General features: G+C 31.7%; 1 protein-coding gene across 1 annotated transcript in view; it reads right to left on the minus strand.

The window, feature by feature from the left end:
• Positions 1 to 11,996, minus strand: part of LOC124531066 — a 128,610-nt gene extending 116,614 nt beyond the window's left edge. Inside the window, exon 1 of the mRNA XM_047105515.1 lies at positions 11,680 to 11,996. Coding sequence (XP_046961471.1) covers positions 11,680 to 11,764 — 85 coding nt within the window. The 5' untranslated portion in view covers positions 11,765 to 11,996. The remainder of the gene's footprint in view (positions 1 to 11,679) is intronic.
• Positions 11,997 to 14,249: the final 2,253 nt, after the last annotated feature.

Below are 14,249 nucleotides of genomic sequence, written 5' to 3' on the forward strand. Positions count from 1 at the left end.
TTCTACGTACAACAAAACATAAGCTGTATTGAGAGGGGTGGGACCCCAGACAAGGGCGAAGATGCAATGTTAGATGATTGACTATTTCCATTGATCTATAGCATATACGAAATTATGAAAAAAAACGATGAATTATTTTTAATCTGTTATGTTGTCCGGTGTAAAACTCAAAATATTTTTAATCTGTAAAATTGTCACTTCAATTTTGTATTTGGAATTTCACTAAAATAATGATCTTCAATAAATCCGCAAATTCTCTAATATGAATATTATAAAAACAATAATAAAAATAATATTTATTAACCTTAATATACACAAGATAAAATAAATAAAACGAATTTTTATATTACAAACTACAAAAAGACATATGCCGCTAACTATTATAAACAGTTTATGCCTTTTAAGAAATAAACAAACATAAAACATCTCACAGAGCTTCGAATATTTTAAGTAGTAAAATAAGATCTAAACGATTATTATGACGTTTGATATTGAGTACAAAAATAGATGCCGTATCGTCTCAAAACTTGGACACAAAGCGCAGAGTATGACACACTTCTTAGAAATCCCGATAAGCACGAACTTTTACTTGTTGAAATTTAAGTATCTGAAAGGTTCATAGAACGACCTACATTACTTGTTACATTTATTATAATAGTATTTAAAAAAGTAAATATGAGACAACATCACATACATTACTCTGATCCAAATGTAAGCTAAAGCACTTGTGTTATGGAAAATCAGAAATAACGACGGTACCACAAACACCCAGACCCAAGACAACATAGAAAACTAATGATAATCTACATCGACTCGGCCGGCTATCTAACCCGGGACCTCGGAGTGGCGTACCCTTGACAACCGGTGTAAAACTCAAAATTTATCTGTATACGCAAAAAACACTTCAAAGGCACTTTACATTTCATAATCTGAAGGAGAAGTATTAATAAGTCCTTTGCGTCAAAATTGAAAATAATGCACAAGGTTTAAGTCCTAAAAATAGTATTTGAGGAAGTCACCTTTGTTATTTTTAAATAACTTCTAAATGCCTTTTCGTTTCACAACAATCGTCCGATAAATCTTTCATTTTTTTCTATTTTCTTTCAAAAGACATTCAAAGCTTAAAACAACATAAATCTACTGAATATGCTATAGTATTGCATTATTAAGGTCGGTGTAGACCGATTTACAGCAGCTGTTTGTATTAAACATTCAATGAATATCTTCATGATACGGCGCCTCCGAAAAGGTTTTATGTAAAGGTGCAAAATATTCAATTCAAACAATAAATAATAATGAACTTGGTAATAATTTTGTAAGAAAATTTTATCTGTGAACCTTCGATCAAATGAAAGTGAACTAAAAAAAAGAAAATAAATTATTCTATGCAGTTTTTATTGTACTACTAAAAATATCTATATTTTTACATCGTAATAATTTAATTTAAGGCATGCATTATACCATAGATCAAATTGACTTTTTTAATAAAACGCTTTACAATTATTATTTAAAAAAATTAAAGAGTAACTCAATTAATTCTAAGTGTTTGAGGTCATTGCCCAGTCCAAAAAAACACTCAGATACAACTTTTTTTTTAATAACGGTTACAAATTATATTATAACGACAGGTACAACTGATCGAGCAAGTGAATTTTAGGAGCAAATAGTTTTCTATAAATATGTTTATGGCAATTTGTAATTTAGAGACAAGAACACTACAACCATGACAATCAATGCATCTTCAACAACGAATAAGGTCTGATAAGAATAATTTAAACCTTCAGAATGTAAATTAATTAATTTTTGCTTTGACGTAAAAGCCTAAATACAGACAAGATTGTTATTTAACTTGCCGTGATTAAACTCCGAAAATAATACTCACAAAATAAACGTAACGGTACCTAAAAGAACTTCGCTATAAATCCTACGAGTATAAATAAAAAATAATTAAGGTCTGTATTTTATTATAAAGCTCTCACACTCCGTTAAATGTTTTTAAACTCATAGATTGAGCGATCACGAACAACACGTTCGTGTGTGCACAGCTTTGCAGCGGCCATGATTAATGGATTCCCTTGTCTCCATTTGAGGTTGAAGAAAAATTTATTCCTGATCTCGTTAGTTTTGCTCGTTTAAAATGCAATTAAATTTCATAAATTCTGAATCGTTGAGATTGATGATAATTTTTAATTTTTTTAATTATTTTATAATTCAAATTGGAATAGACAATCGGAATCGTTATGGCTTTCCTTATGGCTAAAATGTTGCCAGATTTTTTTCACCCTGTTACCATTATTTATTCATAATGAGGAGAGATTTGAGAAACCGTAACCGTCCACAGATTAACAAAGTACGAACCATTTCGTTAGCCATTAATACATCGCTGACCTTGGAATTTAAGATGTCGTCTCCCAAACCCCTCTGGCCCACAATGAAAAACAAACCAAATCATAGCAATGCAGCGTCTTGTCATTTCTCGGTAGATAATGGGTAAGCTACACCCTAATAATAAATTTCCAAAATTTCCAAAAGGTATAGCTAAACAAATACTACATATAAAATAGATTATTTAACGTCCAAAAATATTGTCGTTGTAGTTCGCAGCTTAAGATATTTAGGTCGGACGTCAAAATAACTCTAGTAGACGTGTTTTTGTTTTATTTTCGTTGAAGAAGATTAATTAATCTTTCGGTTTACATGGTCTCTCTTTACCAAGGAATTCAGATAGGATTTTCTGCCACGGTTCTCTTAATAACACAGTAAAAAGAGTTCTTGTTCTTACTGAGCCTCGTCGAATTAGTCGTGATGATGATAAGAGACCTAATGGATTAACATTGGCTCCCCGGGAACGAGGACGGTCCCTTGTGTGGACGCTACATGCGTTGACACGTTGGCCCCGTCAAGTTCCTTTCATTTCCGAAGTCAAGAAAAACCTAAAGTAAAAAAATGTCTAAATATTCGTGTCTTATCTCAAATTAATTTTTGTCCCATTTGCTGTCGAAACGCTTGGCTCTTGGAGTAGTGTTGCAAAAACCTCGCCTTATTACCTCCACAGAAGAGCTGATTCGTTTTCAACCGACTTCCAAAAGGAGGAGGTTATCAATTCGTCTGTATTTTTTTTTTTTTTTTTTATGTTTGTTACCTCATAACTTTTCACTGGGTGGACCGATTTTGATAATTTTTTTTTTGTTTGAAAGGTAGTGCTTCCCGTGGGGTCCCATTTTTTTTATTTTTTTTCCGATGATGGTATCCATGTGAAAACGACATAAGTCTTAAATTTGCATTATGTATATGCGCGACAAATAGGTGAATAACTGTAAATCACGTTAACCAATTTTGATAATTCTTTTTTTATTATAAAATATATACTTCAAGGGTAATTTGGTGAAAGTTTGGTAAGGTTCTGAGCACAGGATCCATGACAAAGTAACGGAACGGAAGGGAACGGAACAATTCTGAGGAGCACGTTAGCGATACTCAGTCGAATCTTTTATTTATAGGTTATTTGGATATTTGAGTCACCTTCCGTAATGTGGTTATGTTTATGTAATTATCATAGTCGAATATTATAATCAACTAGCTACTCACCCCGGCTTCGCACGGGTGCAATATTGATACTAAATATACCTACTACAGAATTTTTTTATTTACGACATCACATCGCAAACTTCTAAAATTATCAGTGTTTCTTTACTATATTGTTCATGTATTATATACACAAACCTTCCCCTTGAATCACACTATCTTTTAAAAAAAACCGCATCAAAATCCGTTGCGTAGATTTAAAGATATAGGGACAGAGAAAGCGACTTTGTTTTATACTATGTAGTTATGGAACTCCTATACGGCTCGCAGTTAGGGTGCGATATGGGGCAGAATTTCTTACTATCTTTAATCAAATTTTGTGTATGTGATGTGATGTCATATGATGTACGAAATATAGTTGGCCTTTTTCAAAGTTTTTTTGCTGAGTTCGATTACAGCTCTTTCGAGGGATCCTTGTAGTTTACGCCGCGTGACGTATTAAATCCGCATTTTCGAAAGTCTATTTTTGCTTTATTCGCAAGTTTCCTTTGAAATTGTCCTCGAAGTAGTTTCTGACTCATATAAACGGAACACTTAATCTATCCATATTAAAAAAAATTAGTTAGTCAACATCAGCTTCACTTAAAATCAAAAAATAAATAAAATTTTAACAAAAAGAAAAACCGACTTCAAACAAAACACTATTTTAAAACAAATGAATATGCACGAAAAAGTAATAAAAATAATTGCGTATTCAACATATTTTTTAGAGTCTTCCTAAGTTAAATGAAATGAAAAATATTAGACTACTTAAAAGTCGATTAACGATTATATCATGTAGTTATAATTATTGTTATATTTGGAGTCGGTGTCAGCCAATAAAACCCTACAGTATATCTATCAAAAAACAATACGAGAATACTTTAACAAATATGTTTTTTTACAAATTACCTTTTACACAATAATATACTGGATGAATCAAGGGGCTCGTATCGCTTCTTTCTTTTGATTGTTGGGGCAAGGGCACCGTGGCTGACACCGGCTCCAAATATAACAATAATTATAACTACATGATATAATCGTTAATCGACTTTTAAGTAGTCTAATATTTTTCATTTCATTTAACTTAGGAAGACTCTAAAAAATATGTTGAATACGCAATTATTTTTATTACTTTTTCGTGCATATTCATTTGTTTTAAAATAGTGTTTTGTTTGAAGTCGGTTTTTCTTTTTGTTAAAATTTTATTTATTAGCTCAGAGGATCGGAATTGCGATTCAACGGGGAAATGTTTCTTGCATTCTTGTCACCATTCCACGCGGTCAAGATTTATGCTGTAACTATTTTTAATTCATTTTTATACATATTCAAGCACTCAATGTTATTAATTCTTATGTTACTAAAAATATTTTATAAATAAAAAAAATTGTAGTTATTGTACAGTCGGGGTAAGAAAAGGTTCGCCATTTTATGATCTATTTTCATGTGCTCAGTATGGGCGATAATCTGCTTTACCGATCGAGAATGACATATTGAGTCGCAATGATTTGATGTTAAGATTCAAAAGGTACTAAGAGTTTACGACTTGATAAAGGAATGAATTTGAAAACTGACAAATGTTGACATTAACTTTTAAATAAAATCATTTAAATGAAATCGACTCTCCGTAGTTTCTGAATATTTAAAAAGCATTATGCCTTTATGAATAATGCATGCGCCACACTTGCAGATCGAGCGAACTGTAACTTCTCAAGATGTCACATATTGTATTACTTGAATTAAAAATAGAACTTCAAAATTAAAATTATTTATATTTTTAAAGGTTTTTTGACCTATTCTCTCAGCAATGTTTTTTTTATTTTTCAAACATGAAATTATTAAATAAATTACATTGCATTTAAAGTGATGAAAGGCCGTAATGATCCAGTGGAATTAGCTGTTCCAGTCATTTTATCAAAAAGGCTATATAAACCTAAACTGACATATAAATGGCGCGATATCATTGGTCGAGTTTGATTAATCTATGATATTCACTTTGGTTTGGGAAAATTGACGTCTTGAATACCGAAGAAACTGTTATCGGAAAAAGTGCAATAGTATTTTATTATAAATAAAGCTTTATTAATCAAATTAATGTTATCCATAATACGTCCGTAATTTTATGAATAAAAACCGATTAGACTTGTATTTTATTTTAATAATCTGTTGAGTTTAAACTTTCCACAAAATTTAACTTATATTAACAATATAGGGATATAAGACGTTATCAGTTGAATATCTGGCAACGATCCAACCTAGTCTCGTTCTATTTTAGGAATGTTTAGGAGTTATTAGTACGTTTGTCAAACTTTTTTTTAGCTTACACAAGCGACACCCGTTTCGCACGGGTACAGTACTAAATACATTACAGAATTTGTTTATTTACGACATCACATTAGAAACTTCTAAAATTATCAGTGTTTCTTTACTATATTGTCCGTGCATTATATACAAAAACCTTCATCTCGATCCGCATCAAAATCCGTTGCGTAATTTTTAAGATCTAAGCATACATAGGGACAGATAGCGGTAAGTGACTTTGTTTTATACTATGTAATGCTGATACTATTGTAGATATATTAACAATAATAATATATAACAAATATATAATGTTAACAATAGCTAAACTGCTTAATTAATCAATTATGAGTTGTTTTAAATATCATCTATATAAAGAAGATGGAAAGTTTGTTTATGTGTTAATCTCTGAATCTATCTGACCGAATCGAATATCTGAAACTCAAAATCATATCCATTGAAAAATATATAATACATGATTCTGCGACTCATAATGAAGCAGTAACGTTTAAGATGAAATCACGGAACTGATAATGATGATAATTTTGTAAACATACAAATTTCAATATCATTTTCATCGGCACATATTATAATATAACACCAATACTTTGTCTCTAAGTCAAAAAAATTAAAAGTAAATGTTTTATAATATACGTCTGCAATTAAAGAGGAGCTCATTATTTTTTCTTTCAAATCTCTGTATATTTAGGTCTACAAGATGTATACAATAATTAACAAGAGCATAACAAGCTCAGACGATTTGAGGAAGTTGTTACAAAATGTATTATAACAAAATGATGAAGCTACAATTAAGAGGTACCGAAAACCAGTAATTACAAAACCATTTAATTATAATCATTAACATATCAAGAGTTAGAAATAATAATTGGATATTGAACCAATACTTTAATTAAACTATTACAGATCACGCAAGAAGCGTGCTAAGAGGTTATCCCTGTATTTACTATTTTTTTTTATAAAGTCGTATTTTACGTTATTTTAAAACATTCAATATCCCTTTTTAAAAAATTGGCGTCGTAACTTTAATTTGATACAATATACATAAATAACGATTGTGCCTGTGCGGATTATGGAATAAATTGCCGGACGAGCAAATGGGCCACCGGATGGTAAGTGGTCACCATCACCCATAGACAATGACTCTGTAAGAAATATTAACTATTCCTTACATCGTCAATGCGCCACCAACCTTGGCAACTAAGATGCTATGTTCCTTGTGCCTGAAGTTACACAGGCTCAATCACTCTTTCAACAGGAACACAACAGTATTGCTATACGACTGACATCTGATGAGTGGATGGTACCTACCTAGACGGGTTTGCACAAAGCTTTACAACCAAATAAAACTAACTTAGTATGAATTGTGATACATAATAATTATTATAGGAATTACAAGCGGTATATATATCCGTTGTATCTAGGCAGACTTTATTAAGTGTTACTCACAATGATAAAACTGGATTAGTATAACGCCTGTAATATAATACGTTCGATCTTATTTCAAATAGACAGGTCATAAATCAAAACCAAACATACTTCAAATAGCTCATTACAAGGAATATTAAATCGTAATTATACATGATTACATCGAAAGTTACCACAAGTTTGGAGAGCATGGATTCTACATTGCGATCCAAATAACAACAGTATTACGCTAATTAATTTATATAAAATAATCATATATTCTGAAAAAGCAACGAAAACCACTTTCACGTTTTAATTATTACCTCATAATATTTTACTATTTATCAATATTTTATTTCATAAAATGTTATTTATTCAAAATAAGTCATGTTACAGTGTTGAATTAATGTTAAGCTACCCCTGGTTCGCAAAGCAGATTTTAATTAATCTAGTACAATTAAATTTATATATGTATATCCTACAAGTATTTTAAACGGGATATTTACTATGTATTAATTTTATTCGGGAACTCGATATTTCGACATTATCTACGAATGTCTTGTTCACGAAAAATCTCATATACCTATATTGTCTGAAAACAACAAATACTTAATACCTATATTATTATTATTATTTGTAATATTAAAATAGCCCTTATCAATGCATATGTATGTACACGCGGTACATGTACCAAAATAACATTTTTTGCAATTGTCTGTCTGTCTGTTTGTTCCGGCTAATCTCTGGGACGGCTGAACCAAATTTGATGAAATTTTGTATGAAACAAAGTTGAACTCCAAGAACGGACATGGGCTTTTTTTGCCTGACACATGACAACAACGCCCCAAAACGCGAACGAAACCGCGGGTGATTACTAGTCATTAATATAATATTTTTAATAGAATATCATATTTTAACAATCAAAGATGTATTTGTGAGAATGTAATTATTCATATAAAAATACTCGCCGGTACATATCCGTCGCAAAACTGAAAAATAATATTGCCTTTGTAATATAATTTCAAAGAAGAATTTACGACTTGTGCCAAGTCGAAGAGAGATGCGCTAAAGGGGCTAATGACTTTCGGCCAAACGTCGAAACGTCAAATCGTATTCAAACTCTTTCCCGTCCGCTTGTGAAATACATCTACTGTTCTTCGGAATGATAATGTTACAACGAAATTTATTTAAGGAGGTCAGAAGTTCAATGCATTGCTTTAATCATCGTCGATATCAAAAAACTACTAAGTTTTTATTGAAAATACTACTGATTTTTGTTTGATTTAAAATTCAAGGTCGAAGTCACGTTCAATGTAATATTTCTAATGCTAATACCTAGCTAGAGTTTAAAAATCAGTCTCTTTAAACTTCTTGGAAATAGGTAACATCCAATCGTGACTTTATGCTCTGAGTGGTATTTAATCTGACAAAGCAAATAATCAGTGATGTAGCTATTGTTAGGCCAGGTGATGCAGTGCACCAGGGCCCCGGAGTTCAGGGGGCCCTCTTAACTAAACCATAAGCTACTGAAGCTAGACAAACACGACCCTACGCACAAGATTTCTCGTTATATAATTTTAAAGGGTAATTATTAGTTAAAGAGGGATGGGAAAGAGGTGAGGGCCCGATTCTTTTTCTATGCATCGGGGCCCTTCCTTATCTAGCTACGCCGCTGTTGGAGGTGGATTTTATAGGAATTTATTGATTAAATAATTAAAAAATAATACTATGTTTATAATAAGTGCATTAAATCTCTTACTCCACTTTTACTTAAAGACTTTGCGTTTACTTGTATTGTTACTTAATCCGTGAAATTAGATCCACCAGTAAGCTTACCACAATTATCATATATACGTGTATACATATATCAGGTAGGTGTAGCTTTTTTCTAATAATGATTCTATTCTTTTAGATATATAATTTCACCTTTGGCAACACTCAATTATAGGGTAAAGTATAAAATTTAATTTTCTCCATAAATCAATGCGATTTTAGTTTTTTTATCATAAAAACTGTCTTAAAATGTGCAACATTTATCATTATTTATTAAGTACAAAATAATATTAAAATTATTAAATAAAAATGCATAATAGAAAAGTAATTGATAACAAGACATCCCGTCCTCACATCTGTGATATAACAATTGTAGTTCGACACAAAGGGGCCCTTGTATTTTTTATTCAATTTAAACGCAACGAAATCAAATGCAATTTTTATGCAAACATTTATTGATCTTTAATATGTCACGAATAAGAACCAAAATAGCACGTTTTTTTAATGTACATAGTACGTTCATAAAAAAATAGTGCCCCGCCAACAAATTGAAAGTGTGCCACAATTTGTGTTAGATGTATATTGTTCATTCGTTCGCGTATGATATTTAAAAAAAAGGAATAGCTATTTTAATCCTATGGCTTTGGATACCCTTAAGGTTTTGGATTTATTTTATTATTATAATTTGTTTTGATAGTGGCTGACTTTCTGAGGAATTTTCAAAGATAATTCTGGCAATACAGGCGAGTGATGAACTGACGGTGTACGTTTAGTAATAGGCTAATAGGGTTCCAATCTCAAAACGAAGATTATTTTGGGTTCTGTACGCAACAGAACCCAAAATAATCTTCGTTTTTAAACATAGAACTTTCGTTTAAATAGCTTATAATATCCTTTAACTTTGCATGTAGAAAAAATTAGAAGAGCTGAAATAAAATTTAATAAAATTCAATGAAATTAACTGCAGCATTATAAACGAAATTGTTTGTTTGTTTTCAAGAGGCGAGGCAGAGAATGTTCTTGATCATAATCATGTATTATACGAACATAAGCAAACCTTCTTATCGAACTTCTTTAAAATTATCCAACTACAGAGGAGACTACTAAACAATTATTGCGCAAAAGCACAGACTGAGGAAATAGAGTATACAGGATACCACTCTCATAGACCAAACCAACGCGTACTTTTATTGCCCCTACCCCGATCCACGACACGTGAGCCCTTATGATATGCACCTGGAAAACCTATTCACTAGACCAACAAAAAAGCTGGCAACCAACATGCACAGACTAAAAATTTTGTTCTACAAATTCAAAATTAGCGTCAAAGAGTATGAATTTAAATTAAAGATCTGATGCGATGCGATTTTCCAAAAAGTATTTTACTTTATACTGAACACATTTGCACATGAGTTTAAAATTTAAAATTTAAACTCATGTGCAAAACAGGTTTCATTTAACATATTCATCAATTAATCTCTTTAGATTCCATTTATAATTACCTAAACATCCGTAACAGTATCGTCATACAAGTCCTGTTAAAGTACGTAAAGTTTAAGTAAAGTAAATACCTGTTTATTGTTATTACCTTTTATGACTTTCAAATAGATTGTAAGGAATTTTATTCATCATTATAACAAGAAGAGAGCAATTGCAATTTTAATATGCAATAATTATAACTCATAACATTTTTAGCAGAAACACAATTAGGATTACCTAATACAATACGTTCATCGAAATATTTCAATTTAACAAAGAAACAACTCATTCATAAATAATGTTGTATTTATTGTGACCATTGTATACTCTAATAATAGAACTATTTCTATTTGATTTAAAAAAATAAATAAATACTGGACAACATTACGTACATTACTCTGATCCCAATGTTACTTACATTGGGATCAGAGTAATGTACCTAAAGCACTTGTATTATGGAAAATCAGAAGTAACGACGGTACCACAAAAACCCAGACCCAAGACAATATAGGAAACTAATGAACTTTTTCTACATCGACTCGGGCGGGAATCGAACCCGGGACCTTGGAAAAGCGTACCCATGAAATCCGGTGTACACACCACTCAACCACGGAGGTCGTAATATAAATAATGCATTTGGGAATTATTTGTAACATTAAATATTACATTACAAATGTATATAGCGGCTCATGTTAAAGTCGGGATAATTATTTATATATAATCCTATTCTTTTTTTTAAAACTAGCCATGAAACCTTGCCTTTTAGCAGCAGTTACTCTCACGAATAATATATATTTTATTTTTATAATATTATTTGGTGATTAAATCCTCTTAAATGTATATGCCTTTTTTGGTTACAATAATTAAACAATATTTTTGTTACAAATAATAAATATATCAAATCTACTTTGTCTATAATTGCCTAAATAGATGAAATTTAACCAAATATAAAATTGAAATAACTTAAATAGTTACCTAAAATTCATGTTTAAAGAAAAACAGTACACACTAAAAATCAAACAAAATTCATTAAAATCTAAATAATTTAAACGATACATTACGATTACATAAGATTTTGTTTTAATAAAGAATATAAAGCTAAGTATATATTAAGTAATGTTAACTTGTATTTATATTCACCTATAAGTCCTCGGGCCCCACAAATGAATAAAGCCAAGCACATCAAACCTCCAAGCACATATCGCGTTCGAAACGCCTTCACCATTTTTCTAAACTCACATCCTTCGAAAACATTGTTCACCAAAATTAAGCCGAAACTTTAAGCCGGGAAAACCTTGAGCTGCATATTAATTACAAACAACACTGTTATCCCATTATCAACCAAGAAACGGGTCATTGACCCTTCATGGTATTTTTTTAACCTGTAATTGGATTTAAGGTTAACGTAAATGAATACGCGCGTGTAATATGCGTAAGAGAAACACGCCCTCCTCGTTCGAGAGCTGGCGCTGTACTAAACGTGAATGGTAGTGTCAAATAAGCTCCACGCGAAAAGCGAAATCGTAGTCCACGTAGCGGCGTAGCGTTTTGGGAAAATCCGACTCGCATCGATCGTGTTTCATTACAAATTAAAATTATATTTTAATATTATGATCACTAAATAAACAAGAATTGCTCATAATCAGAAATAAATAATGATTTAAGTATATCATTAAAACTGTTAACATATATATTATGCCGCTAAAAAGGACAAAAGCGTTAAAGTAGCAAAATCTATACATATAATAAAATTGGAGTGTCCGTTTGTAATATTAAAATAACCGTTTTTAACTATGTACATGTATCTATGTTCTATACATATGTATGTATTCGCCGTACCTTTTTGTTATGCTATCTGTTTGTTCTACGTAATCTCTGGAACGGCTTGACCAATTTCGACGGGACTTTCACTGACTGAAACTTGATACAATAAGGAGTAATTTCGGCTACAACAATAATTTTTTTGTTCAATTAAACCACAAACGAATTCGACACAAATAGTATTACGTAGATTTTAGCGCTATAAAGCCAACAACCTTAGGAGCTAAGATATTAGTTTCTTTGCAGATACACTAATTCACTCACCCTTATTAATCAGTGGATTCGCGGTGCAAAGGGCCTCACGCCCGAAATTTGAAAAACAGGGCCTCGCAAACTCTTACCCACATTAAGATTCGATCTTACGCCGCCACAAACAGCCACGGACTCGCGTTGCAAAGGGCCTTGCGCCCGAAATTTGAAACAGTACAACATAACATTGGGATCATACTACTGGAAAAAAAAGAACAAGGGCCTCGCAAACTGTAGCTTGCCCACATTAAGATTCGATCTTGCGCCGCCACTGTTAATATTACAATACTATTTATTGCAGTATATCAATAATATATGATGAGTAGGTGGTAACTACTAGGTATGGGCTTGCACAAGGCCTACCAAGTAAAATGACTTAACGAAAATTGAAATTCGACATATAGTAATATGCTATTTTGTTCCATGTATCATTTAAATGTTCTAATTATATTAGTCGATTTCAGATATCACTTTTACGATCACGACATTTTATGATCGTGTTCTATGATGTGATTCAAATTGATTGTAGAATAGCTCTTAAGCTAGAGCTATTCTACAATCGCTCTTAAGGAGCCGAGATGGCCCAGTGGTTAGAACGCGTGCATCTTAACCGATGATTGCGGGTTCAAACCCAGGCAAGCACCGCTGTTTCATGTGCTTAATTTGTCTTTATAATTCATCTCGTGCTCAGCGGTGAAGGAAAATATCGTGAGGAAACCTGCATGGGACAAATTTCATAGAAATTCTGTCACATGTGAATTCCACCAACCCGCATTGGAACAGCGTGGTGGAATATGTTCCAAACCTTCTCCTCAAAGGGAGAGGAGGCCTTTAGCCCAGCAGTGGGAATTTACAGGCTGTTGTTGTTGTTGTTGTTGTTGTTGTTGTAGCTCTTAAGTTTTAAATTATATGTATATATAATATATGTTCATGGTCATGGTTTTCCAGTCAAGAAATTAACCCTAGCAAACTAGAATTATGATATTAATATTCTGACTTCTGTTCTTTGTAAAGCTGATGAAGCTGTTTGGATTGCACCTGATCTCTTTCATATCGTGACGGATTTCCGCCCCCTTAGGGTTTATGAGTGAGGGAAGAGAGATTGCACTTATGTTTGCGCACTCAATTATACTCTTTTTGCAAAGAAAACCTTTTTTTTTAAATGTATTTGTTATTATGAAATATAAAATATCCTACCACGCAAACAAAATTAACATAATTCAAAATTGAAATCCATGTTTCAATTTATTCAATAAAAATCATCTGAAAAATTGCATAAACATAATAGGTATCATAACATGTATCCTAATACATGAGCATAATAATATGAAAAACAAGGCGTACAGTACGGACCTTAAAAAAATACAGACGAATTGATAACCTCTTCTTTTTGAAAAGTTCGGTTTGGTTGAAAAGCGATCTATAGGAAAAATTAATTCAGCACAAATGGACAGGAACAACTATTATCAACATCGTTACAGAGTGTAAAACAAAGTCTCTTACCGATGATTCATTTGATGCAGTTTTTTTAATAGATAGTCTGATTCGAGAAGAACTTTTTTGTATAAAATACATTAACAATATAGTTAGGTATGTTTAGGTAAGATTAGATAGTACATAAACAATATAGTTAGAGTGCC

Source organism: Vanessa cardui, chromosome 7 (assembly GCF_905220365.1).
Source record: "Vanessa cardui chromosome 7, ilVanCard2.1, whole genome shotgun sequence".
In the NCBI taxonomy this organism is placed as follows: Eukaryota; Metazoa; Arthropoda; class Insecta; order Lepidoptera; family Nymphalidae; genus Vanessa; species Vanessa cardui.